This window comes from Alosa sapidissima, chromosome 16, assembly GCF_018492685.1.
Source record: "Alosa sapidissima isolate fAloSap1 chromosome 16, fAloSap1.pri, whole genome shotgun sequence".
In the NCBI taxonomy this organism is placed as follows: domain Eukaryota; kingdom Metazoa; phylum Chordata; class Actinopteri; order Clupeiformes; family Clupeidae; genus Alosa; species Alosa sapidissima.
Genome location: NC_055972.1, coordinates 18,867,938 through 18,890,938, shown reverse-complemented (window position 1 = coordinate 18,890,938; position 23,001 = coordinate 18,867,938). Strand labels below are relative to the sequence as shown.

Genomic DNA, 23,001 nt, shown 5'->3' with positions numbered 1-23,001 from the left:
TATTGGTTGCCACTGTCGATCCAGGTGCGTTTTGGGCAGTGGTCAAGTTTGACCTTTATTGCTACACCCTCACCTGTATTGTGAAAATGACAAAAGTCTGGAAGAAGTCGTCGAGTTGCTCAACTTCTGGAGATGCTGTTACGCTGACAAAGACTTCCTTCAAGACAGTCACATTCTCCAGAGCACCGGTGCTGGGATCCAGAACCAGCTCAGCTTTCTGCTCTGGTGAAAGCAAATCCAAAGTTGCCAGCTGTGGAAGCAAAATAATTATTGGTGAAAAAAGTTCATGCAAGTGCCCGCAGCTAAATCTTGAAATGGCAAAAAGCACTTTCTTTAATGGTGCGGCGTGCGCTGTGGACAGGAAAGTTGGAGAGTACAAATAAGGTGTTTCTTACTCCTGTAATGTTCAGCTCCTTCAAAGCAGAGTAGTCTACTTCTTTGGCGAAAGGACCCAGGTTGACCTCTAGCCATTGGGCATCATTCCGGATGTCAAGTCTGCAGGCTACAAAATAAACCAAACCTTGGTCAAAGCCTGAGGTAAGTGCTACCATTTCTGGAATTTTGAGCAACACTAAGAAAATGGCAAGCTCTAACAAGGCTCTGGAAACCTTTCGTCAAAACCCAGGTTAAGTACGATAGTGTGGTCAAATACCTATCTCGCTGAACGTGGCGGAAAATTGCTTGAGATGTTGGACGAGGACGTTGGCGATTCCTTTTCTTCTGCTCAGCGGCATCTTTTCGAAGACGATGCCCATTCCTCTCACACTACGAGAGAAGAATTGTTCACATATCAAAAGTTAGGAAGCTTGCTAGCCCACATCAGGCATTTCTACTGCCGTGGCAACTGGCATCATTCAGGTCTGGTGATCATCAGAGAGAATGCACCGTGCTTACATGACTTGGTAGTTGGTGCAGTTTGCCTGTGCAGTTGTTTGAGTGAGCATCACTGTAGTGAAACTGGGGAGAATAGGAATGAGTTTCACTTGGAACCAGGAGATCCAGGCTGATACATCAAAGTGCAAGAAATTGACACTGATGACTTGGAAGGTGCTGTTCATGACAAAGTCTCTCACGGGAGGGGCAATATCTGGAATCTGTGGAAACAGGACATACAGTACATCAGCGCTCATATCCCTTATGAAGCGCACCAGTGTGGTGTGCTGGAAATCTTTGTCGTCTTAACTTGATGGTGTGAATTACCTCAGGAGCCGCGCTCAGCGTCGTCAGAAACGCGTCAACATTTTCGAGAGCATCTCCCACCAACAGGACTTGAAAGATGGCCGTGATTTTGGTGGTGTCATTCAGTGCTCCGGACGTCAGAGTCAGCTGCGCTGCCTGGGATGGTGTCAGCAGTTCCAGAGACTCAAACTGCAATGGGCAACGCAAAAGCAGTTAGAGGCCTGCTGGGCCGGGAAGCTAACAGGATATTTTGTGTGCACAATCAGGAAAAAGTACAAGCCACTTACGCTGGAGAAGTTGACATTGAGTTTTTGTAGATCTTCCAGAGGCGCATAAACCGAAAATTGGCCAAAGTTAGTCTGAAGCCAGTCTTTGCTGCCCATGGTGCCAGTAATGCAGCCAGGATCTGAAACAAATGCAGCAAAGAAAGACTATAGCCACGCAGGTTCTCTGACTGTTGAGAGACATTACCATGTCAAGTATGAACCTTTTGTCAAAGCCTAGAAGTCTTTTCCCAAGCACAAACCTGATGAGTCTCCTCTTGATAGGAACGGATACAGGAAGCTAGTGAAGATGGCTTTCTTTTGCTCCTCATTCATGGCTGTTGACCGGTTGCTGAGAGCTGCCACCCTGAATGGAGAAAGACAGAAGAATACATAAGATCACCTTGCTCGTGAGGAACATTGAAGCGGCGTTAAGTATTGAGTGTCTGTAGAGTGTCTGTACGTACACAGCCTGGAAGGTCTCACAACTGAAACTCTGGTTGGTTAGGCATGTCAGGAACATTGGGGTCACAGATGGTAAAAATGGCCCCAGTCTGATGTTAAACCACTGGCTGATGAATGCTTTGTCTTTCAACTGCGCTTCAGTTAAGTCGTTGAGTTTGACTTCTCGTATCACTTCGAGGACCGTGGGCACGGACAGAGTGAGGTTTTGGACCTGTAAAGAGGGGGGGGGGGGGAACATTGTTCATGTCCACGTCCGCTTATGATGCTGAAGAGTTGGGTAAGACTGGAGAACCACACCTACCTTGCCAGAATATTGGACAAGGGCTTCATCAAGGATGCCGGCCACTTTGACAAAGAAGGCCTTCCAGGTTTCTTTGGGATAACTGTTGCTGTTGGGAAGCTTGCACTCCAGCAGTGTGGCCAAGCCGTCCGCAGATAGAGATTCCAGCTTAAGGAAGACAAGAAAAGTGTGATTAATGACAACGGGCCCAAGCCTAACTTTCGCTGTTGGATGCCAAAACACCAAATGATGCCTGCAAGCACTTCCGAAAGCATTTGCCGGCAAGGTCCGTGTACGCCTACCGAGGAGCATGCGAGGTCTCCCATGCTGAAATTGCAAAGCGTCCCAGTGGAGTTCACAGAGGCCAGGAGATCCTGCTCTGAGATGCTGTGTGTCACAATGGAAAACACGTTACTGACATGTCTGACACAGACTACTTCAAAACTTGACTATGCCTCTAATGGTTCACTCACCTGCTGGCGTTAGCACAAAGACTCTCCTCTGTAGAAGACAAGATTCACATGAAGAAAGATTTTAGGGACCAAACCAATTTTAAGACAAATACATGTTTCTTTGAAAAGACAAATACTAGGCACCCTGGAGAGGGACTTACCATCCACCACGGTCTCTGCGCACTGGAGGAGAGAAAAACATAACTCAGCTGAATCATTGAAATAACAAGGTACTTGGAAATACATTAAGTCAATGTGAGGGCATGTTTTGCAGTGTGATTTTGCTTTAGAGGCTACTTACCACGCCCACTGGAGGTGGTGGTGGTGTACAGCCTGTATGAGGAGACAAAAAGGGCAAAGCTTAGAGGAGAGCAGGCCACAGTCATACCAAGAAGGAATCACATACTCTACACATAAGCATCACATCACCAGTTGTGCATCTCGTACCTGGAGGCAACCTCTGTTCCAGGTAGTCTCTGCTTGACTGGAGGTCTGCTGAGACACCCGGTGGGAGCGTTTTCAAAGATTTGTCAAAAGCCCCGATTCTAAGTCAAAGGAAATGTCATATGCATCAGCTCGAGATTGCAAATTTTGTCATTTGCCTAATTTAAACTTTACACTGGTGGTAGGACCTCTGCTGAAATTGAAAAAAAAAAGAGGTATGAGTGTCTCACATGGCTTTGAGAGAGTCGCAGCTGATGTTCATGGGGATGACGTTCAGACTCGCAGGACGGATGCTGACCAGCAGAACAGCCAGATTGACTTGGAACCACAAGGTGAAGTCGCTGGGTTGGAAGGTGGGGAATCTGGGAGCCAGGGCTGTCAGTGTCAGGTTGAGCATGGTGTCTCTCACAGCAGTGTTTGTAATGTAGGTGATGTTTTGCTAAAAGGCAAAAAGACAAATGAGTTAGGCATGAGGCCAGACACAGACCTATATTGGTTGCCACTGTCGATCCAGGTGCGTTTTGGGCAGTGGTCAAGTTTGACCTTTATTGCTACACCCTCACCTGTATTGTGAAAATGACAAAAGTCTGGAAGAAGTCGTCGAGTTGCTCAACTTCTGGAGATGCTGTTACGCTGACAAAGACTTCCTTCAAGACAGTCACATTCTCCAGAGCACCGGTGCTGGGATCCAGAACCAGCTCAGCTTTCTGCTCTGGTGAAAGCAAATCCAAAGTTGCCAGCTGTGGAAGCAAAATAATTATTGGTGAAAAAAAGTCCATGCAAGTGCCCGCAGCTAAATCTTGAAATGGCAAAAAGCACTTTCTTTAATGGTGCGGCGTGCGCTGTGGACAGGAAAGTTGGAGAGTACAAATAAGGTGTTTCTTACTCCTGTAATGTTCAGCTCCTTCAAAGCAGAGTAGTCTACTTCTTTGGCGAAAGGACCCAGGTTGACCTCTAGCCATTGGGCATCATTCCGGATGTCAAGTCTGCAGGCTACAAAATAAACCAAACCTTGGTCAAAGCCTGAGGTAAGTGCTACCATTTCTGGAATTTTGAGCAACACTAAGAAAATGGCAAGCTCTAACAAGGCTCTGGAAACCTTTCGTCAAAACCCAGGTTAAGTACGATAGTGTGGTCAAATACCTATCTCGCTGAACGTGGCGGAAAATTGCTTGAGATGTTGGACGAGGACGTTGGCGATTCCTTTTCTTCTGCTCAGCGGCATCTTTTCGAAGACGATGCCCATTCCTCTCACACTACGAGAGAAGAATTGTTCACATATCAAAAGTTAGGAAGCTTGCTAGCCCACATCAGGCATTTCTACTGCCGTGGCAACTGGCATCATTCAGGTCTGGTGATCATCAGAGAGAATGCACCGTGCTTACATGATTTGGTAGTTGGTGCAGTTTGCCTGTGCAGTTGTTTGAGTGAGCATCACTGTAGTGAAACTGGGGAGAATAGGAATGAGTTTCACTTGGAACCAGGAGATCCAGGCTGATACATCAAAGTGCAAGAAATTGACACTGATGACTTGGAAGGTGCTGTTCATGACAAAGTCTCTCACGGGAGGGGCAATATCTGGAATCTGTGGAAACAGGACATACAGTACATCAGCGCTCATATCCCTTATGAAGCGCACCAGTGTGGTGTGCTGGAAATCTTTGTCGTCTTAACTTGATGGTGTGAATTACCTCAGGAGCCGCGCTCAGCGTCGTCAGAAACGCGTCAACATTTTCGAGAGCATCTCCCACCAACAGGACTTGAAAGATGGCCGTGATTTTGGTGGTGTCATTCAGTGCTCCGGACGTCAGAGTCAGCTGCGCTGCCTGGGATGGTGTCAGCAGTTCCAGAGACTCAAACTGCAATGGGCAACGCAAAAGCAGTTAGAGGCCTGCTGGGCCGGGAAGCTAACAGGATATTTTGTGTGCACAATCAGGAAAAAGTACAAGCCACTTACGCTGGAGAAGTTGACATTGAGTTTTTGTAGATCTTCCAGAGGCGCATAAACCGAAAATTGGCCAAAGTTAGTCTGAAGCCAGTCTTTGCTGCCCATGGTGCCAGTAATGCAGCCAGGATCTGAAACAAATGCAGCAAAGAAAGACTATAGCCACGCAGGTTCTCTGACTGTTGAGAGACATTACCATGTCAAGTATGAACCTTTTGTCAAAGCCTAGAAGTCTTTTCCCAAGCACAAACCTGATGAGTCTCCTCTTGATAGGAACGGATACAGGAAGCTAGTGAAGATGGCTTTCTTTTGCTCCTCATTCATGGCTGTTGACCGGTTGCTGAGAGCTGCCACCCTGAATGGAGAAAGACAGAAGAATACATAAGATCACCTTGCTCGTGAGGAACATTGAAGCGGCGTTAAGTATTGAGTGTCTGTAGAGTGTCTGTACGTACACAGCCTGGAAGGTCTCACAACTGAAACTCTGGTTGGTTAGGCATGTCAGGAACATTGGGGTCACAGATGGTAAAAATGGCCCCAGTCTGATGTTAAACCACTGGCTGATGAATGCTTTGTCTTTCAACTGCGCTTCAGTTAAGTCGTTGAGTTTGACTTCTCGTATCACTTCGAGGACCGTGGGCACGGACAGAGTGAGGTTTTGGACCTGTAAAGAGGGGGGGGGGGGGAACATTGTTCATGTCCACGTCCGCTTATGATGCTGAAGAGTTGGGTAAGACTGGAGAACCACACCTACCTTGCCAGAATATTGGACAAGGGCTTCATCAAGGATGCCGGCCACTTTGACAAAGAAGGCCTTCCAGGTTTCTTTGGGATAACTGTTGCTGTTGGGAAGCTTGCACTCCAGCAGTGTGGCCAAGCCGTCCGCAGATAGAGATTCCAGCTTAAGGAAGACAAGAAAAGTGTGATTAATGACAACGGGCCCAAGCCTAACTTTAGCTGTTGGATGCCAAAACACCAAATGATGCCTGCAAGCACTTCCGAAAGCATTTGCCGGCAAGGTCCGTGTACGCCTACCGAGGAGCATGCGAGGTCTCCCATGCTGAAATTGCAAAGCGTCCCAGTGGAGTTCACAGAGGCCAGGAGATCCTGCTCTGAGATGCTGTGTGTCACAATGGAAAACACGTTACTGACATGTCTGACACAGACTACTTCAAAACTTGACTATGCCTCTAATGGTTCACTCACCTGCTGGCGTTAGCACAAAGACTCTCCTCTGTAGAAGACAAGATTCACATGAAGAAAGATTTTAGGGACCAAACCAATTTTAAGACAAATACATGTTTCTTTGAAAAGACAAATACTAGGCACCCTGGAGAGGGACTTACCATCCACCACGGTCTCTGCGCACTGGAGGAGAGAAAAACATAACTCAGCTGAATCATTGAAATAACAAGGTACTTGGAAATACATGAAGTCAATGTGAGGGCATGTTTTGCAGTGTGATTTTGCTTTAGAGGCTACTTACCACGCCCACTGGAGGTGGTGGTGGTGTACAGCCTGTATGAGGAGACAAAAAGGGCAAAGCTTAGAGGAGAGCAGGCCACAGTCATACCAAGAAGGAATCACATACTCTACACATAAGCATCACATCACCAGTTGTGCATCTCGTACCTGGAGGCAACCTCTGTTCCAGGTAGTCTCTGCTTGACTGGAGGTCTGCTGAGACACCCGGTGGGAGCGTTTTCAAAGATTTGTCAAAAGCCCCGATTCTAAGTCAAAGGAAATGTCATATGCATCAGCTCGAGATTGCAAATTTTGTCATTTGCCTAATTTAAACTTTACACTGGTGGTAGGACCTCTGCTGAAATTGAAAAAAAAAAGAGGTATGAGTGTCTCACATGGCTTTGAGAGAGTCGCAGCTGATGTTCATGGGGATGACGTTCAGACTCGCAGGACGGATGCTGACCAGCAGAACAGCCAGATTGACTTGGAACCACAAGGTGAAGTCGCTGGGTTGGAAGGTGGGGAATCTGGGAGCCAGGGCTGTCAGTGTCAGGTTGAGCATGGTGTCTCTCACAGCAGTGTTTGTAATGTAGGTGATGTTTTGCTAAAAGGCAAAAAGACAAATGAGTTAGGCATGAGGCCAGACACAGACCTATATTGGTTGCCACTGTCGATCCAGGTGCGTTTTGGGCAGTGGTCAAGTTTGACCTTTATTGCTACACCCTCACCTGTATTGTGAAAATGACAAAAGTCTGGAAGAAGTCGTCGAGTTGCTCAACTTCTGGAGATGCTGTTACGCTGACAAAGACTTCCTTCAAGACAGTCACATTCTCCAGAGCACCGGTGCTGGGATCCAGAACCAGCTCAGCTTTCTGCTCTGGTGAAAGCAAATCCAAAGTTGCCAGCTGTGGAAGCAAAATAATTATTGGTGAAAAAAAGTTCATGCAAGTGCCCGCAGCTAAATCTTGAAATGGCAAAAAGCACTTTCTTTAATGGTGCGGCGTGCGCTGTGGACAGGAAAGTTGGAGAGTACAAATAAGGTGTTTCTTACTCCTGTAATGTTCAGCTCCTTCAAAGCAGAGTAGTCTACTTCTTTGGCGAAAGGACCCAGGTTGACCTCTAGCCATTGGGCATCATTCCGGATGTCAAGTCTGCAGGCTACAAAATAAACCAAACCTTGGTCAAAGCCTGAGGTAAGTGCTACCATTTCTGGAATTTTGAGCAACACTAAGAAAATGGCAAGCTCTAACAAGGCTCTGGAAACCTTTCGTCAAAACCCAGGTTAAGTACGATAGTGTGGTCAAATACCTATCTCGCTGAACGTGGCGGAAAATTGCTTGAGATGTTGGACGAGGACGTTGGCGATTCCTTTTCTTCTGCTCAGCGGCATCTTTTCGAAGACGATGCCCATTCCTCTCACACTACGAGAGAAGAATTGTTCACATATCAAAAGTTAGGAAGCTTGCTAGCCCACATCAGGCATTTCTACTGCCGTGGCAACTGGCATCATTCAGGTCTGGTGATCATCAGAGAGAATGCACCGTGCTTACATGACTTGGTAGTTGGTGCAGTTTGCCTGTGCAGTTGTTTGAGTGAGCATCACTGTAGTGAAACTGGGGAGAATAGGAATGAGTTTCACTTGGAACCAGGAGATCCAGGCTGATACATCAAAGTGCAAGAAATTGACACTGATGACTTGGAAGGTGCTGTTCATGACAAAGTCTCTCACGGGAGGGGCAATATCTGGAATCTGTGGAAACAGGACATACAGTACATCAGCGCTCATATCCCTTATGAAGCGCACCAGTGTGGTGTGCTGGAAATCTTTGTCGTCTTAACTTGATGGTGTGAATTACCTCAGGAGCCGCGCTCAGCGTCGTCAGAAACGCGTCAACATTTTCGAGAGCATCTCCCACCAACAGGACTTGAAAGATGGCCGTGATTTTGGTGGTGTCATTCAGTGCTCCGGACGTCAGAGTCAGCTGCGCTGCCTGGGATGGTGTCAGCAGTTCCAGAGACTCAAACTGCAATGGGCAACGCAAAAGCAGTTAGAGGCCTGCTGGGCCGGGAAGCTAACAGGATATTTTGTGTGCACAATCAGGAAAAAGTACAAGCCACTTACGCTGGAGAAGTTGACATTGAGTTTTTGTAGATCTTCCAGAGGCGCATAAACCGAAAATTGGCCAAAGTTAGTCTGAAGCCAGTCTTTGCTGCCCATGGTGCCAGTAATGCAGCCAGGATCTGAAACAAATGCAGCAAAGAAAGACTATAGCCACGCAGGTTCTCTGACTGTTGAGAGACATTACCATGTCAAGTATGAACCTTTTGTCAAAGCCTAGAAGTCTTTTCCCAAGCACAAACCTGATGAGTCTCCTCTTGATAGGAACGGATACAGGAAGCTAGTGAAGATGGCTTTCTTTTGCTCCTCATTCATGGCTGTTGACCGGTTGCTGAGAGCTGCCACCCTGAATGGAGAAAGACAGAAGAATACATAAGATCAACTTGCTCGTGAGGAACATTGAAGCGGCGTTAAGTATTGAGTGTCTGTAGAGTGTCTGTACGTACACAGCCTGGAAGGTCTCACAACTGAAACTCTGGTTGGTTAGGCATGTCAGGAACATTGGGGTCACAGATGGTAAAAATGGCCCCAGTCTGATGTTAAACCACTGGCTGATGAATGCTTTGTCTTTCAACTGCGCTTCAGTTAAGTCGTTGAGTTTGACTTCTCGTATCACTTCGAGGACCGTGGGCACGGACAGAGTGAGGTTTTGGACCTGTAAAGAGGGGGGGGGGGGGGGGGGACATTGTTCATGTCCACGTCCGCTTATGATGCTGAAGAGTTGGGTAAGACTGGAGAACCACACCTACCTTGCCAGAATATTGGACAAGGGCTTCATCAAGGATGCCGGCCACTTTGACAAAGAAGGCCTTCCAGGTTTCTTTGGGATAACTGTTGCTGTTGGGAAGCTTGCACTCCAGCAGTGTGGCCAAGCCGTCCGCAGATAGAGATTCCAGCTTAAGGAAGACAAGAAAAGTGTGATTAATGACAACGGGCCCAAGCCTAACTTTAGCTGTTGGATGCCAAAACACCAAATGATGCCTGCAAGCACTTCCGAAAGCATTTGCCGGCAAGGTCCGTGTACGCCTACCGAGGAGCATGCGAGGTCTCCCATGCTGAAATTGCAAAGCGTCCCAGTGAAGTACACAGAGGCCAGGAGATCCTGCTCTGAGATGCTGTGTGTCACAATGGAAAACACGTTACTGACATGTCTGACACAGGCTACTTCAAAACTTGACTATGCCTCTAATGGTTCACTCACCTGCTGGCGTTAGCACAAAGACTCTCCTCTGTAGAAGACAAGATTCACATGAAGAAAGATTTTAGGGACCAAACCAATTTTAAGACAAATACATGTTTCTTTGAAAAGACAAATACTAGGCACCCTGGAGAGGGACTTACCATCCACCACGGTCTCTGCGCACTGGAGGAGAGAAAAACATAACTCAGCTGAATCATTGAAATAACAAGGTACTTGGAAATACATTAAGTCAATGTGAGGGCATGTTTTGCAGTGTGATTTTGCTTTAGAGGCTACTTACCACGCCCACTGGAGGTGGTGGTGGTGTACAGCCTGTATGAGGAGACAAAAAGGGCAAAGCTTAGAGGAGAGCAGGCCACAGTCATACCAAGAAGGAATCACATACTCTACACATAAGCATCACATCACCAGTTGTGCATCTCGTACCTGGAGGCAACCTCTGTTCCAGGTAGTCTCTGCTTGACTGGAGGTCTGCTGAGACACCCGGTGGGAGCGTTTTCAAAGATTTGTCAAAAGCCCCGATTCTAAGTCAAAGGAAATGTCATATGCATCAGCTCGAGATTGCAAATTTTGTCATTTGCCTAATTTAAACTTTACACTGGTGGTAGGACCTCTGCTGAAATTGAAAAAAAAAAGAGGTATGAGTGTCTCACATGGCTTTGAGAGAGTCGCAGCTGATGTTCATGGGGATGACGTTCAGACTCGCAGGACGGATGCTGACCAGCAGAACAGCCAGATTGACTTGGAACCACAAGGTGAAGTCGCTGGGTTGGAAGGTGGGGAATCTGGGAGCCAGGGCTGTCAGTGTCAGGTTGAGCATGGTGTCTCTCACAGCAGTGTTTGTAATGTAGGTGATGTTTTGCTAAAAGGCAAAAAGACAAATGAGTTAGGCATGAGGCCAGACACAGACCTATATTGGTTGCCACTGTCGATCCAGGTGCGTTTTGGGCAGTGGTCAAGTTTGACCTTTATTGCTACACCCTCACCTGTATTGTGAAAATGACAAAAGTCTGGAAGAAGTCGTCGAGTTGCTCAACTTCTGGAGATGCTGTTACGCTGACAAAGACTTCCTTCAAGACAGTCACATTCTCCAGAGCACCGGTGCTGGGATCCAGAACCAGCTCAGCTTTCTGCTCTGGTGAAAGCAAATCCAAAGTTGCCAGCTGTGGAAGCAAAATAATTATTGGTGAAAAAAAGTTCATGCAAGTGCCCTCAGTTAAATCTTCAAATGACAAAAAACTGCTTTTTTAACAGTTTTAACAGACAAGGGTCTCAGGCTTTTCAGACACTGTTCGGGTAGTACACTGCCTGACACTTTTCAAAATATTGATCTGGAATGACCCATATGGTTATATTTTCACCTAAGCATTAGTCAGTGAACAGTTAGGAATTTATTTAACTTTGTTTAAAACCACTGTAAATATACACTATTTTTAGGACTGATAAGATATTGTAATAAAATACATCATAAACATTTCAGGCCAGGGTATTTGAACTCTGATACTTGTAAGCATAGGTGTTGGCTACACATAGTTGATCAAAGTATTTATAATTAACATATCGTTTGACAAGTCAAGTGTTATTGAATGTCAGTGGCCTACACAATATTGAGTTTAGGGATTGAGAGAGAAACAACTTACACTGGAGAAGTTGACATTAAGTTTTTGCAGATCTTCCAGACGCGCATAAACCACAAATTGGCCAAAGTTCTTCTGAAGCCAATCTTTGCTGCCCATGGTGCCAGTAATGCAGCCAGGATCTGAAACAAATGTAGTAAAGAAAAATTATATCCACAAAGGTTTTCTTACTGAAGAAATACATTAAGAAGCTCTTAATCAAAACTGTGACTCTATTCATCGCAATGACAGAAAGATTTTATTATTAAAATTAAAATAAATTTATTTATTTATTTATTTTGGGGGGGGGGGGGGTGAAGGTACATTTCTTGGTATTTTGTCACTCTTAGACAAGACACAATTTGTAGACCAGCAGTTAGATTCACCTGTGTTGTTGGTTCTTGACAGGAACCCATAAATGAAATTGGTATAAATGATCATCTGTTTTTCTGTCTTGATGAACCCAAATTGTTTGCTGAGACCCATGATGCTGAAAATAAAAGTAGTAATATTATTCGTAACACATGTTTTAAGATTACAAGGTAATACATTTCTTTTGATAAGCATGTGTACTCAATAATTAATGATATGCTTATATTATTGTGATGTATCAAATTGTCACAGTTACTGTAAATTCCCACTGTGGGGGGTGGATGGAATTTCACACAATTCTGTGTGTCCAAAGTCTTTTGACCTGATAGCAATAGAACCATACAGGACTATGTGGTTTTGATAATTGCTGCATCCTAAACAAACAAACAACCCAAACTTTTTGTGCATCCTCACAGTGGGACCTTGAGTGGATATACCACGTTTGGTTTTAATACATGAAACCATTGCTGATATATGACCTAATGTCCTGTTAGACGCTTCCATTGATTCCACAACTTTTGTGAGGCTTTGTCTTGATTTTGAAGATCATTTGTGCCAAAATTCAAATGTCCCAAATGTGTGACTTGTGAAAACCTTTTTATGATTGCAAATAAAATATGATGGGAAAATCTGATGTGTATTATATTACACTTTATCTATCTGCCTATCTGCTAAATCTATCTATCTATCTATCTATCTATATATATAAGCCTATATACTAAAGGTAATGCCTTCACTATGCATCGTTTTTGCTGCCCAACCAATTTTCCAATAAAAAAAAGAAACCAGAAAAATAATAATAATTTGTACAAAAACAATAGGGTTCCCACAGCTTCCCTGCTTGGACCCATAAATAAAGAACAACTATCTTGAGAATCACTGCTTACATTTCCTGGTAGCCTGCACAGGTGAAGTTAATTTGACTGAGGTGTATCATGAAGCCTTTGGACAGGTAAGGGAGAAGAGGCAGGAATCTGAGGTTCACCCATGTCTGAACAAAGTCAGTATTCTGGAGGTTGTCTGGAGTGAGGGTTTCCAAAGCTCCGAACAGGGCAACAAGGCCAGAGAGCTGCTGAGATGGGTCCTGAAAGACAGAGAAAAAACAGATTTATAATATTTGAGAATGATTTGTAATATTTAGATTATTTTGTGTCATTTATGTTCTGTTTGGTAATGGACAAATATATTATGCTATCATTTCCATAATATATAGCCTAGACCCTTTCAATCTGTTTCTAGAGGGCTCTGGTTGAAACGTTCAAACAAAACCAATGCAGACATGAAAATAAATCGGACTTTGGCAGAATGCTCTACAAAATGTCGACTTTAAAACTTTTTTTAAAATTTGTTGTTGTTAGTTTGACACCAAGTTACTTTTTTGGCTTAATGTTCTGTGCCACCGGAAATGCCTAAGGAATGCACATATTTGTTTATGCAGTTGAAAGGGTCTATTGCTGGAAGTTCATGCTATTATTACAGTAATTATCACACCATCCTTACCAGTTTAACCAGGACACTGAGCAGTGTCTGTACAAGTCTGAGTTGTTCCTGCCCAAGGCTACTGTTGGTCTGGCCTTCACAAAGTAAGCGGTTGGTTACATTTTCCATGGCCACAATCTGATCAGGAGAAATAAGTAAATAAATCATAATTTTATTTATTTATTTATTTTTAAGTATATTTTTTGACAGGACAGTGGAGAGTGAGACAGGAAGTAAGTGGGAGAGAGAGATGGGGTGGGATCGGGAAATGACCGCAGGTCGGATTCGAACCTGGGTCCCCGTGGGCACTCGGACCCGTATATGGTGTAGCCTGCTGCGCCACAGCGCCCCCAATAAATCATAATTTTAATATGAAGCTTTTTTTTGCTTCTGTGAACTAGTTCTGTTTCAGTCCACACCTATTCTTGTGAGGTCGCAGTGATATGGACCTTTTTACCATTGACAATCAAATCAGTTAATCTCTGAGGAGTCAACGTTTCAAATAAATGAAGATGTTCCCTTGAGGCGTTGCATAAAATAGTGTGTGCCAAATTTGAATAAATTCCCCTTAAGGTCTTTCTTAGAAATTGTATTCACAAAAATGTGATGTGCCTGAGGTCAGAGTGACCTTGACCTTTGGCCTTTTACCACCAAAAACAAATCATTTCATCTTGGAGTACAAATGACTGTTTGGACCAAAATGAGGAAATTTGCTCAAAGGCATTCGATAGTGTGTTCATAAGAATAGGACAGATGATAGGACTGAAAAACATAATGCCTCCGCTCATAGCTATCAATAATGCTGTATGCATGTCTCAAAATGAAATTGTTCAATCAATGTGTAATACCAAGGAGGGCCACTAGATGGTGAAGTAGACCTGTGGTGACTGGCTTAAATTATTTACATTCTACATGTGCAAAAATAACAGTGTTTTTACCAAACTTACTAGAGAGCTTGTGTCAGGCACTGGCTCTGAACTACATTGCCCCGCAGTGTTGGAAGAGCTGTTGATGACAAACATCCCAATTATGCAAATATAATAATATCACTGATAATAAAATCACTGGGGTTATCAAGCAGTTACTGCTTACCTGTTTCTTGAGGTACTTGATCCTGGGAGAGATGCTGGAATGATAAAAACAAAAGAGTGTGAATATATGTCTGTACTGTATGTCATAAGAGGAGGTCATAACACAAGCTTCACATTCGGCTGCCATGTCAGTTTGTTTTTACATGTGCTTTTCAGCCATGTTTGGTTTCACAAATCATGTATGCTAACTATTAGCATCAGTGTGATTGTGCACATGCTAATGTCCACATCTTCAAGTAAACCATTCATATTGATTCAACGCAATCTTTTCATTCACATTCATATAAGTTGAATCCTTTGAGAGGGAGAAAGATTTCTTGGAATCCATAAACTTACCGTATGTCTGACTTGAACGGTACTGAAATGTACATTAGGATGGAAAATTTATGTCAATATACAGCAGATTCATGCTTCAATTCTTTAGAATAAACATGCAAAATATATAAGCATAATGTATAAAGTGTGTATGTGTGTGTGTGTGTGTGTGTGTATGTAGAGCGGCATTAGCATACCTCTGCAACCACAAATGATGACAGGCAACCTGCAAAAAAAAAAATCTTTACTGGATTTTTTTATTCTTTTATTATATTATTTTTTTATATAATTCTGTGGGGTAAGCTGACATCCTCTACACCAGTGGTTTTCAAAGTGGGGTCTGCGAGGAGGTGCCTGGGGGGCCGCAGCAAGTTGGAAGGAAAAATAAATAATGATAAAAAAAACCTGATGAATGATAAAAATATACCTTTATAAAAGTGTTGTCTTAAAGGTGCTCTAAGCAATGTCACAGGGTTTTTTTGATAAAACATTTTGGTCACATACAGCAAACATCTCTTCACTATCCACTAGCTTCCTGTCCCCTGAACACACCGTAAAAAAACATGGTCTCTGTAGGCAGCCCAGGCTCCGCAAACGGCAACAAAAACAAGCTTGTGCAACATGCACCACGAAACATGAAAGTGTTCCAGCCAATAACCGACGAGATGCACGTTTAGGAGGGTTTCAATTACACGGAAGGGAGGGGGAGGAAGTAGCGAGCTAGCTTTCTGTTGAACGTCAACAGAAGTGACGTTGCCCAACATCGCTTATAACACCTTATTATTATGACCGCCGCACAGCGAAGCGGCGGTCATATAGGTTTAGTCAGATTTCTTTTTTTTTTTTTTTTTTCGCATGTCCAAATTTCCGTCAAGGATTCCCGGGACACTGAAAGACCGGGGTAGACGAAACTTGGTGGGCATGTAACCCCATATGGATAGCATGGAACCATCGTTTTTCGTTTTGATCTGTAGCCCCCCCCGCTGGACTGCACCCCCCGAAAGGAGGGTAGGGCAGACACAGTTTTCTGTGAATATCCGTAGGGTTTAGGAGGACCATTTTTTTTTTGTATGTTGATCTCAAAGGGCCATGTCAACCCATTCCATAACCACTCATTTCATGTATAGCGCCACCTAATTAAACACAAAAAAGTAAAAACGAGGTGTTCAAAACTGCACGAAATTGGAAGTGTAGGATCATTATGACACAAGTTTCGTGGAATTCCGTTCATGGGGGGCCACACAATAAATTAATTTATGTTACTATACACCAACTGGCCTGTACTGTAGGTGACCGGAGACAGTTTTCTGTGAATATCTCGAGAACCGTAGGGCCTAGGAGGTCCACCTTTTTTTTGTATGTTGGTCTTAAGGGGGCATGTCAACCCATCCCATTACCACTTATTTCATGTATAGCGCCACCTAGTTAAAAAAAAGCAAAAAATTAGCACAATATCTCTGGCTGACATGGTCAAAACTGCAAGAAATTGAAAGTGTAGGATCATTATGACACCCTCCGAATGCATGCCAAGTTTTGTGAACTTTCGTTCATGGGGGGCCTTACAATAAAATAATTTATGTGTACATTTAGTGACCGTACACCAACAAGGATTCCCGGGACACTGAAAGACCGGGGTACACGAAACTTGGTGGGCAGGTAACCCCACATGGATAGCATGGAACCATCGAACCTCCCGAAAGGAGGGTAGGGCAGATACAGTTTTCTGTGAATATCTTGAGAACCGTAGGGCCTAGGATGACAAATTTTTATCCGTATGTTTTCCTCCAGGGGTCATGTTAACCCATTCCATGTGCACACATGTGCATAAACAGATACACACGCACACACATACATTCACAGTAATCATACGTATGACACATACTCACACAGTAGACATACTGTATGTACGCATGCATGCACATGCACAAACACACATACGCAGGCAAACACACAAGCACGCACGCACACACACACACACACACACACACACACACACACAAACACACACCCACACACATAAACATAAACGTGTACACGCATGCACACAATTCAAGAATTTCTCAGAATTATGAACAGGCAAGATGGGGGTGGGGTTGTATAAAATGACTGGCATCGGGTGAATGAAGCTTTTCGAAGTTGAATAGGCTATTAAAAACTATTTGTGCACCTCCATGTCACAAAATCGAGTTGCTGCAGCCAGTATTTCTGATTCAAAATAATTATTTCAAAAACAAAATAGTATTTTGTCATTTGTATTTTATTTTTGTTGAAGAAAATGGCTTTGTATTTTGTGTCAAAATACTTTAAAGGTGTATATTTTTGTAGTTTAAAAATATTGCCAAATATTTTTGGTAAAACCAATAGCAGAGGTGAACGAAGTAGCCCGCAATTCCTTTACTTAAGTGAAAGTACAGATACACCTTGTCAAATATTACTCCAATACAAGTGAAAGATGAAGGTGAAACAAAATGTTAATTGAGTTGAAGTAGAGAACTACTTGCTTTTTAAACATAAGTATTCAAAAATCAAAAGTACAACCATTTTTCCTTTTTAATATAATATTTTTCATACACAACAATAATATGTAAATCCTTTGGTTAGTCACTAGCACTGTGTATTCATTCACATGTGTGCATTCACACTGATAATTATGACAACAAAGTGTGCTGCAAGTACACGGATGGTGCACTCATAATGGTAAAAAAGTTTGCCCTGATCGCATGACCATGATGAAAGAACACTAACCGATTTTGTTTAATTACAGCTATTATATTGGTATAACACATGACTGGACATTTTTATATATTGTAAAAGGGGGGGGGGCATTTACGTTCAGTTGTGAAGACCAATACTCTATTTTGAATGACAACACAGCTTTGGGGTGTGTAACAGCTTAGAATGGCTTACAATGCAGTCATGGGCGGATTATGAACTTTCGCAAAACATGATGGCCCCCCACTTATTGTCGTATATGTGGGAGGGGGGGTTTGGGGGTCCTCACCCAGAAAATGTTACATTTTTCTGATGTGATTTCCTGTATTCTGGTGCATTTTGGGGATGGCCAATACTAAATTCAATCAGATTCATAGCCTACATCCTGATTTGTTGATATTGAGGCAATGATTCCAAAGGCTTGGGCTTCAGGGCCCCCAGGGCACCTGGGCCTGAGCCCGGTAGGCCCATGCAGTAATTCATCCCTGAATGCAGTGCAGCAACATATTTGGGGACATTGAGCACTATGGCTCCAGGCATCCCAAAGTGCTTGGAGGAGAATGCACTGAAATTCTTGAAGGACCATTTGGGGCAGTTTCATGTCTCTGTTGCTGAGATAGTTTCCATTGTCAAAAGGTCAGAATTGCCAAGATTCTTGTAGGGGCTGTTTTGGGCAGTTTCATATCTCTGTTGCTGAGATAGTTTCGATCGCCAAAAGGTCAGAATTGCAGAATCTTGTAGGGGCTGTTTTTAAAGAGTAGAGATTGTCTGTGCTGTGGGGGGGTGAGACAAGGTACTCATGTTTTGCATGATATCTCAGCACCCAAAGTTGTTATAAATCCATAGTAGCACATATATTATCATCTAATGTTGTGATAGACCTTTGTATGAACGTGTGTTCTATAGCTATAACCTATCGAACTTCCATTTGCTATTTATGGCCTTTAGGCCTCATTGACCTGAGCTCATTCAAGTCAGAAAGGGGAAGATTCTATTGGGGGAAAGATTCCAGTGGGGGCTGGCATAGAAGCAAAGAGGGGGAGTGAGTGAGGGTGTTTCAATGTACAGAAGCACACATACAGTCCATCTAATCAATAAGTATGTGTCTGGATTCAATTTTATACACTGACCATTTTCTCACCCATTCATTTCTAATGGCCAGTCATATTTGAGACCGGGAATACACATGGGTGTTAAATAAAACACTCAAATTGTCATGAAAATTATCAAAAATTATTTTGTGTGTTCAGATGCCCTGTGTTAAGTCATGGCGCCTCATGGTAGTCAGAATAAGGTAACAATATTTTTGAGAGAAAAGAATTGTCAATCGGTCACATTTGACCGCAAACACAACAGGATAGGTTTTATAACTGCAGTCTTAAGTGCTGCTGGGAAAAGGCCTGAGCTGAGAATGGTTCACAATTTGCAAAAGCTCAAATGCCAAACAGCTGAAAACACTTTTAAAGAAGTTTGTAGGCAGAGCATCAAGACAGCAGGTACTGTAGATAAACTAAGTTGCAGCACAGTTTTTTCAAGGGTTTGGCCATCATAGCAGTAAATTCAGATAAGGCTACATTTTGTCTAGGCCTGTCAGTGGTGAATTCTAATATTTTCAATTTTGCGATGAAAAAAAGAACCAAAGTCCTTAAACATTTCTGTTGACTTGAAATCTTGAGGTAGCTCTGTTGGGAAATTTGTTAACTTATCAACAATGGCAAAAAGAGTACTGGAGTTATCAATGTGTTAATAATGTTACAATTAATGAAGAATGCCTGGCCCTATACATTAGGCTACTCAGAGTTATAAATGTGGAGTCTCTTTTTGAAGATATCACATAGTTAATCTGAAGCTTAGTGTTTCTCCATTTACGTTCAGCTTTCCTACATTCTCTTTCTGATTTGCTACTGTTGTGATATTCCTCCATGGTGTTTTAGGTTTACTGAAGTCTTTCTAACCTTGGCAGGTGCTATTATACTATATAGAGTCAAGGACCCTGAGAATATTAGAGCTAAATTGAGTAAGATGGTCTTCCTGCACACATGGTATCATAGCTACATAGCTAAGGCTTCCATTAAAAGAGTGCTGGTATTCTCATTAATTTATTTGTGGTAATTTAATGGTTTTACTGTAAAATTCACTATGATAGTTCATAGTAACACTGTCAACGTATGGACTTTTTACAGTTCAACCATGAAGTATTTATTAACAGTTCTACCATGACCGCTTTTGATGTGTTCATGATAAGTGATAATGGATGACACTGTGTTCTTTAATTTGTTTTTCTGTCATGTTGTTAAACTTTAGTCGATACAAGTAGCCTAACATGTGAGTAAGTAAACATAGCCTAGGCTATTTGATGACCACATCAAACATGACATAGGCTTAAAAGTAGAGGTAGCACAGGAATGTGAAGGATATAAAAAGAGGGAATTCATGTTTTATTTCATATAGTCTGGTATTATCCCAGAAATGTGATTTGCTTTTGAAGTTGAAAATGTTTAGTTGAACTGTAAACTTCATAGCAAACCTCATAGTTATGAAGACCTCAGTCTGACTATAAACAAATTGTAGTCAATCATCATCTTTTAACTATAAGCTAAACTTTAAAGTCCGCATCAGACGTGCGACCATGAAGTTCATATGGGAGAGTTCATAGTCAAGTTATGATATATTCATGGTCGAACTGTAAAGGCAATGGTAGAACTATAACACATTTAAGTTGAACTGTAAATTGTTTTACTGTGAAATTTTACAGTTCATTTTTTCCTGGGGAGAGACTAGTGGGCTCGCCCTTCTATGAATTGAAAAAGACGTTACCTGCAAGCTGGCCTACGATTTCATTGCTGAGTTTGCGGCAAGGTGAGCAAAAAAATGTTTTTTTTTCTGAGTCAGGATTGGCGAGTCAATGTCATTTATTTGTCCAATGTTAGCCTACAGACCATAGTGCACATCTTATCAATAGTTTGAATGTCGTGTAAGTTTCTGCTCATTGACAAATAGCATTCAGCACAGTGTTCGCCTTTGTTATGTGGTTTCGTGATGTAGGCTACCCTATGATAAACGGCTTATGGCCAAATATGTGACTCAGCTAATGTTATAGGCTATACAATTTCCCCTCTTAAAGACAAGCTGGTGTAGCCTATTAGATGTTGTGCATGTTCTCAGATTATGAAACACGGATGTGTAAATGTATTTTGCACCAACTACGCTGCAACGATTGGAGCAAAAGTGTCGAGTGCATCACTCTTGAAAGTTGTGACTCACAGAATAGGATTTGTGAACCTGTAACAAGGATTTGTGAACACGTAGCCCCTATTTTGTGTTAACAAGATAAAAAAAAGGTGTACAACTTCAACTTTACTGTTACATATTTATGACTTTAGTGTACACATGCAAAATCTGCAGTTAAATGTGCTCACCACTTTTGCACCAAATATACCTTCATAGATCAAAGAGTAGGCTTCACATCCGCAAACATTCAGTTTACTGAAACTTTACATATGCACATACAGTATGCACACAGTCTTTACACAATGCAAAATATGTAAAATGTCATTATCCACCAAGTATGTACAAGTGGTCAGGTGCCCCTAGAATCTTTCAAAATCAATATGCCTCCTATTACCAGGAGTCATAATGATAAAGAGACTGCCATTGCCAGTGTGTCTTGATGATGAATGTTGTACAATAAATTGAGACCTGAATAACTTGTCTCAGTTTAAATAGAATTCTCTGCCTTCAGTGAAACACCCAAAACTATCCATCTGCCAGCCCCACCCTAGTCAGAAACAGCACTGTGTGAGGTGTGTGAGGCTTACAGATGTTGTGATAATACAGAGGGCTTAGGTATATGGGCCCCATGGCATCTGACGTAGACCTAAGATAAACACCTATCTGTGTACTCTTTTTTTTATTGCAATATACATTATTGTTGTTAAAAGGTTATAAAAAGAACTGTTTATGCAGTCAGTGCATTAAAATGCTCTTCTTCCGGTTGCTGACATCTTGTGTGGAGAACAATCCATACAAGTCGATTGCCACTGAGGCACAAGCATGCATCTTTAGCAGCTGAAAAGATGCCATACCTTTGTGCTGCATTTGGTTATTCCAGTGCAAGGAATTGAAAATTAAAGAGCATGGAAAACATTTCACAGATGAGAAGCTGTTTACATAGTACAGGTCTACTACCTATTGTATTTATTTTCCTCCATGTAAATAATGTTGAATAATCCATTTTTACATGTAGTTTATCTACCTTATATAAAACAACTTCCATGGCCATCGTTTGAGCATGCGTTTATAGCCCAAAACTCCCTCAACTTGTCATGACTACATTCTTTTGCCGGTAAGTGTCTCCCGAATAACAAGGGCGCCTGCATTGACTTTTTCCATCTCATAGGCTTTAGCGGATGAGGCAACATCTAGCTTATGAGATTCAAAAGGAGGGAACTCTGGTAATCGACTTATAGGGACTTTCTCCTCACAAGATGGCAGCAACCAGAATAATAGTAAGGCAAGGCACTGACTGCACAGACAGTCCTTTTTATAACCTTTCTTTACACTCACAAAGGTGAAAATACTTCAGTGTGTCTTCAGAGACCCTCTCCATAGTAGCATAGATTACCAAACTTCTCCTTTAACTGAATTTACTCTTTTCGTTTCATTTGCTGTTAGTCAAACTATTGACAGACATCTCTTCGGCCATTTTACTTACCAATCCCAATGAAGGAAAGGGCCAGAAACCTGCCCATCATATTGACGCCCTTCATCATGTCCTTTGATCCACCATTGTCCACCATTTGAGGAAACTATCAGGTTAACTCCTCTAAGGACAACTGCAACACAGCAATCAAACAATGCATTTGTGAGTAATTTTAAACCCTTTTTCAAAATATGTTTATGAAAAGCACAGCTGTATATGATGTAAACAATAGAATGAAATACAGTTTACTGTAGAGAGATAAATAAAAACAATCTTTCTGTTGTCTTTTGGCCACTGAATACTAAATACTCTCTTCAGCATGTGAGTTGTACAACTAGTCTAGAGTCAAAGCAGAATTTATTATCAGCAGCCAAGTAGCATTCCAACACAGTTCTTCTAATCATGGGCGGACTGGCCATCTGGCATACCGGGCATTTTCCCGGTGGGCCGACGCACCTTTTGGGCCAATAGAATAGGCTATATATATAATTTAATAATTTTGGCCAACTATCGGCCCAAAGGAAGGACAATCAGCGGCCCACTGGTTACATTTCCATATTGACACTCGACTGATCCAATAACAGCTCACGTCAGGCCCACCCCTCGCATTTTGGCCCAGGGCCCACTTCCCTGATAACGACGGAGACACGCTCTTAAGAGGGTTTTCTACGATTCATCTTACGATCGTTCGTTTGGTTTTTCCGACTGTTTCCCGAACATGCTCGTAGCGTGAACGCGCATGCACTGCTCTTAAGATGCTCTTAAGGGGAGCTGTCCACGTTAATAGTTCTGAAATATCCTCTGATTTGACGGTGATGTCAGGTGACTGCATGTCACAGCTATAGGCCTACCATTTAAACTTCGGATCTACACATTAATTCACATCAATACGAAAATAGAAA

General features: G+C 42.6%; 1 protein-coding gene across 1 annotated transcript in view; it reads right to left on the bottom strand.

Moving 5' to 3' along the window:
* The window catches only part of LOC121685606, a 48,176-nt gene extending 25,949 nt beyond the window's left edge, over positions 1–22,227 (bottom strand). Inside the window, exons 1-55 of the mRNA XM_042066211.1 lie at positions 22,112–22,227; positions 14,883–14,911; positions 14,707–14,728; positions 14,372–14,405; positions 14,227–14,284; positions 13,301–13,417; positions 12,688–12,884; positions 11,815–11,918; positions 11,455–11,571; positions 10,799–11,034; positions 10,466–10,674; positions 10,239–10,336; positions 10,093–10,124; positions 9,953–9,974; positions 9,813–9,840; positions 9,642–9,726; positions 9,361–9,507; positions 9,058–9,266; positions 8,854–8,957; positions 8,615–8,733; positions 8,349–8,516; positions 8,043–8,242; positions 7,801–7,913; positions 7,544–7,650; positions 7,221–7,397; positions 6,888–7,096; positions 6,661–6,758; positions 6,515–6,546; positions 6,375–6,396; positions 6,235–6,262; positions 6,064–6,148; positions 5,783–5,929; positions 5,484–5,692; positions 5,280–5,383; positions 5,041–5,159; positions 4,775–4,942; positions 4,469–4,668; positions 4,227–4,339; positions 3,970–4,076; positions 3,647–3,823; positions 3,314–3,522; positions 3,087–3,184; positions 2,941–2,972; positions 2,801–2,822; positions 2,661–2,688; positions 2,490–2,574; positions 2,209–2,355; positions 1,910–2,118; positions 1,706–1,809; positions 1,467–1,585; positions 1,201–1,368; positions 895–1,094; positions 653–765; positions 396–502; positions 74–250 (exon numbers count right to left, since the gene is read on the bottom strand). Coding sequence (XP_041922145.1) covers positions 74–250; positions 396–502; positions 653–765; positions 895–1,094; positions 1,201–1,368; positions 1,467–1,585; positions 1,706–1,809; positions 1,910–2,118; positions 2,209–2,355; positions 2,490–2,574; positions 2,661–2,688; positions 2,801–2,822; positions 2,941–2,972; positions 3,087–3,184; positions 3,314–3,522; positions 3,647–3,823; positions 3,970–4,076; positions 4,227–4,339; positions 4,469–4,668; positions 4,775–4,942; positions 5,041–5,159; positions 5,280–5,383; positions 5,484–5,692; positions 5,783–5,929; positions 6,064–6,148; positions 6,235–6,262; positions 6,375–6,396; positions 6,515–6,546; positions 6,661–6,758; positions 6,888–7,096; positions 7,221–7,397; positions 7,544–7,650; positions 7,801–7,913; positions 8,043–8,242; positions 8,349–8,516; positions 8,615–8,733; positions 8,854–8,957; positions 9,058–9,266; positions 9,361–9,507; positions 9,642–9,726; positions 9,813–9,840; positions 9,953–9,974; positions 10,093–10,124; positions 10,239–10,336; positions 10,466–10,674; positions 10,799–11,034; positions 11,455–11,571; positions 11,815–11,918; positions 12,688–12,884; positions 13,301–13,417; positions 14,227–14,284; positions 14,372–14,405; positions 14,707–14,728; positions 14,883–14,911; positions 22,112–22,196 — 6,453 coding nt within the window. The 5' untranslated portion in view covers positions 22,197–22,227. The remainder of the gene's footprint in view (positions 1–73; positions 251–395; positions 503–652; positions 766–894; positions 1,095–1,200; positions 1,369–1,466; positions 1,586–1,705; positions 1,810–1,909; positions 2,119–2,208; positions 2,356–2,489; positions 2,575–2,660; positions 2,689–2,800; positions 2,823–2,940; positions 2,973–3,086; positions 3,185–3,313; positions 3,523–3,646; positions 3,824–3,969; positions 4,077–4,226; positions 4,340–4,468; positions 4,669–4,774; positions 4,943–5,040; positions 5,160–5,279; positions 5,384–5,483; positions 5,693–5,782; positions 5,930–6,063; positions 6,149–6,234; positions 6,263–6,374; positions 6,397–6,514; positions 6,547–6,660; positions 6,759–6,887; positions 7,097–7,220; positions 7,398–7,543; positions 7,651–7,800; positions 7,914–8,042; positions 8,243–8,348; positions 8,517–8,614; positions 8,734–8,853; positions 8,958–9,057; positions 9,267–9,360; positions 9,508–9,641; positions 9,727–9,812; positions 9,841–9,952; positions 9,975–10,092; positions 10,125–10,238; positions 10,337–10,465; positions 10,675–10,798; positions 11,035–11,454; positions 11,572–11,814; positions 11,919–12,687; positions 12,885–13,300; positions 13,418–14,226; positions 14,285–14,371; positions 14,406–14,706; positions 14,729–14,882; positions 14,912–22,111) is intronic.
* Between the last annotated feature and the right edge of the window lie 774 nt (positions 22,228–23,001).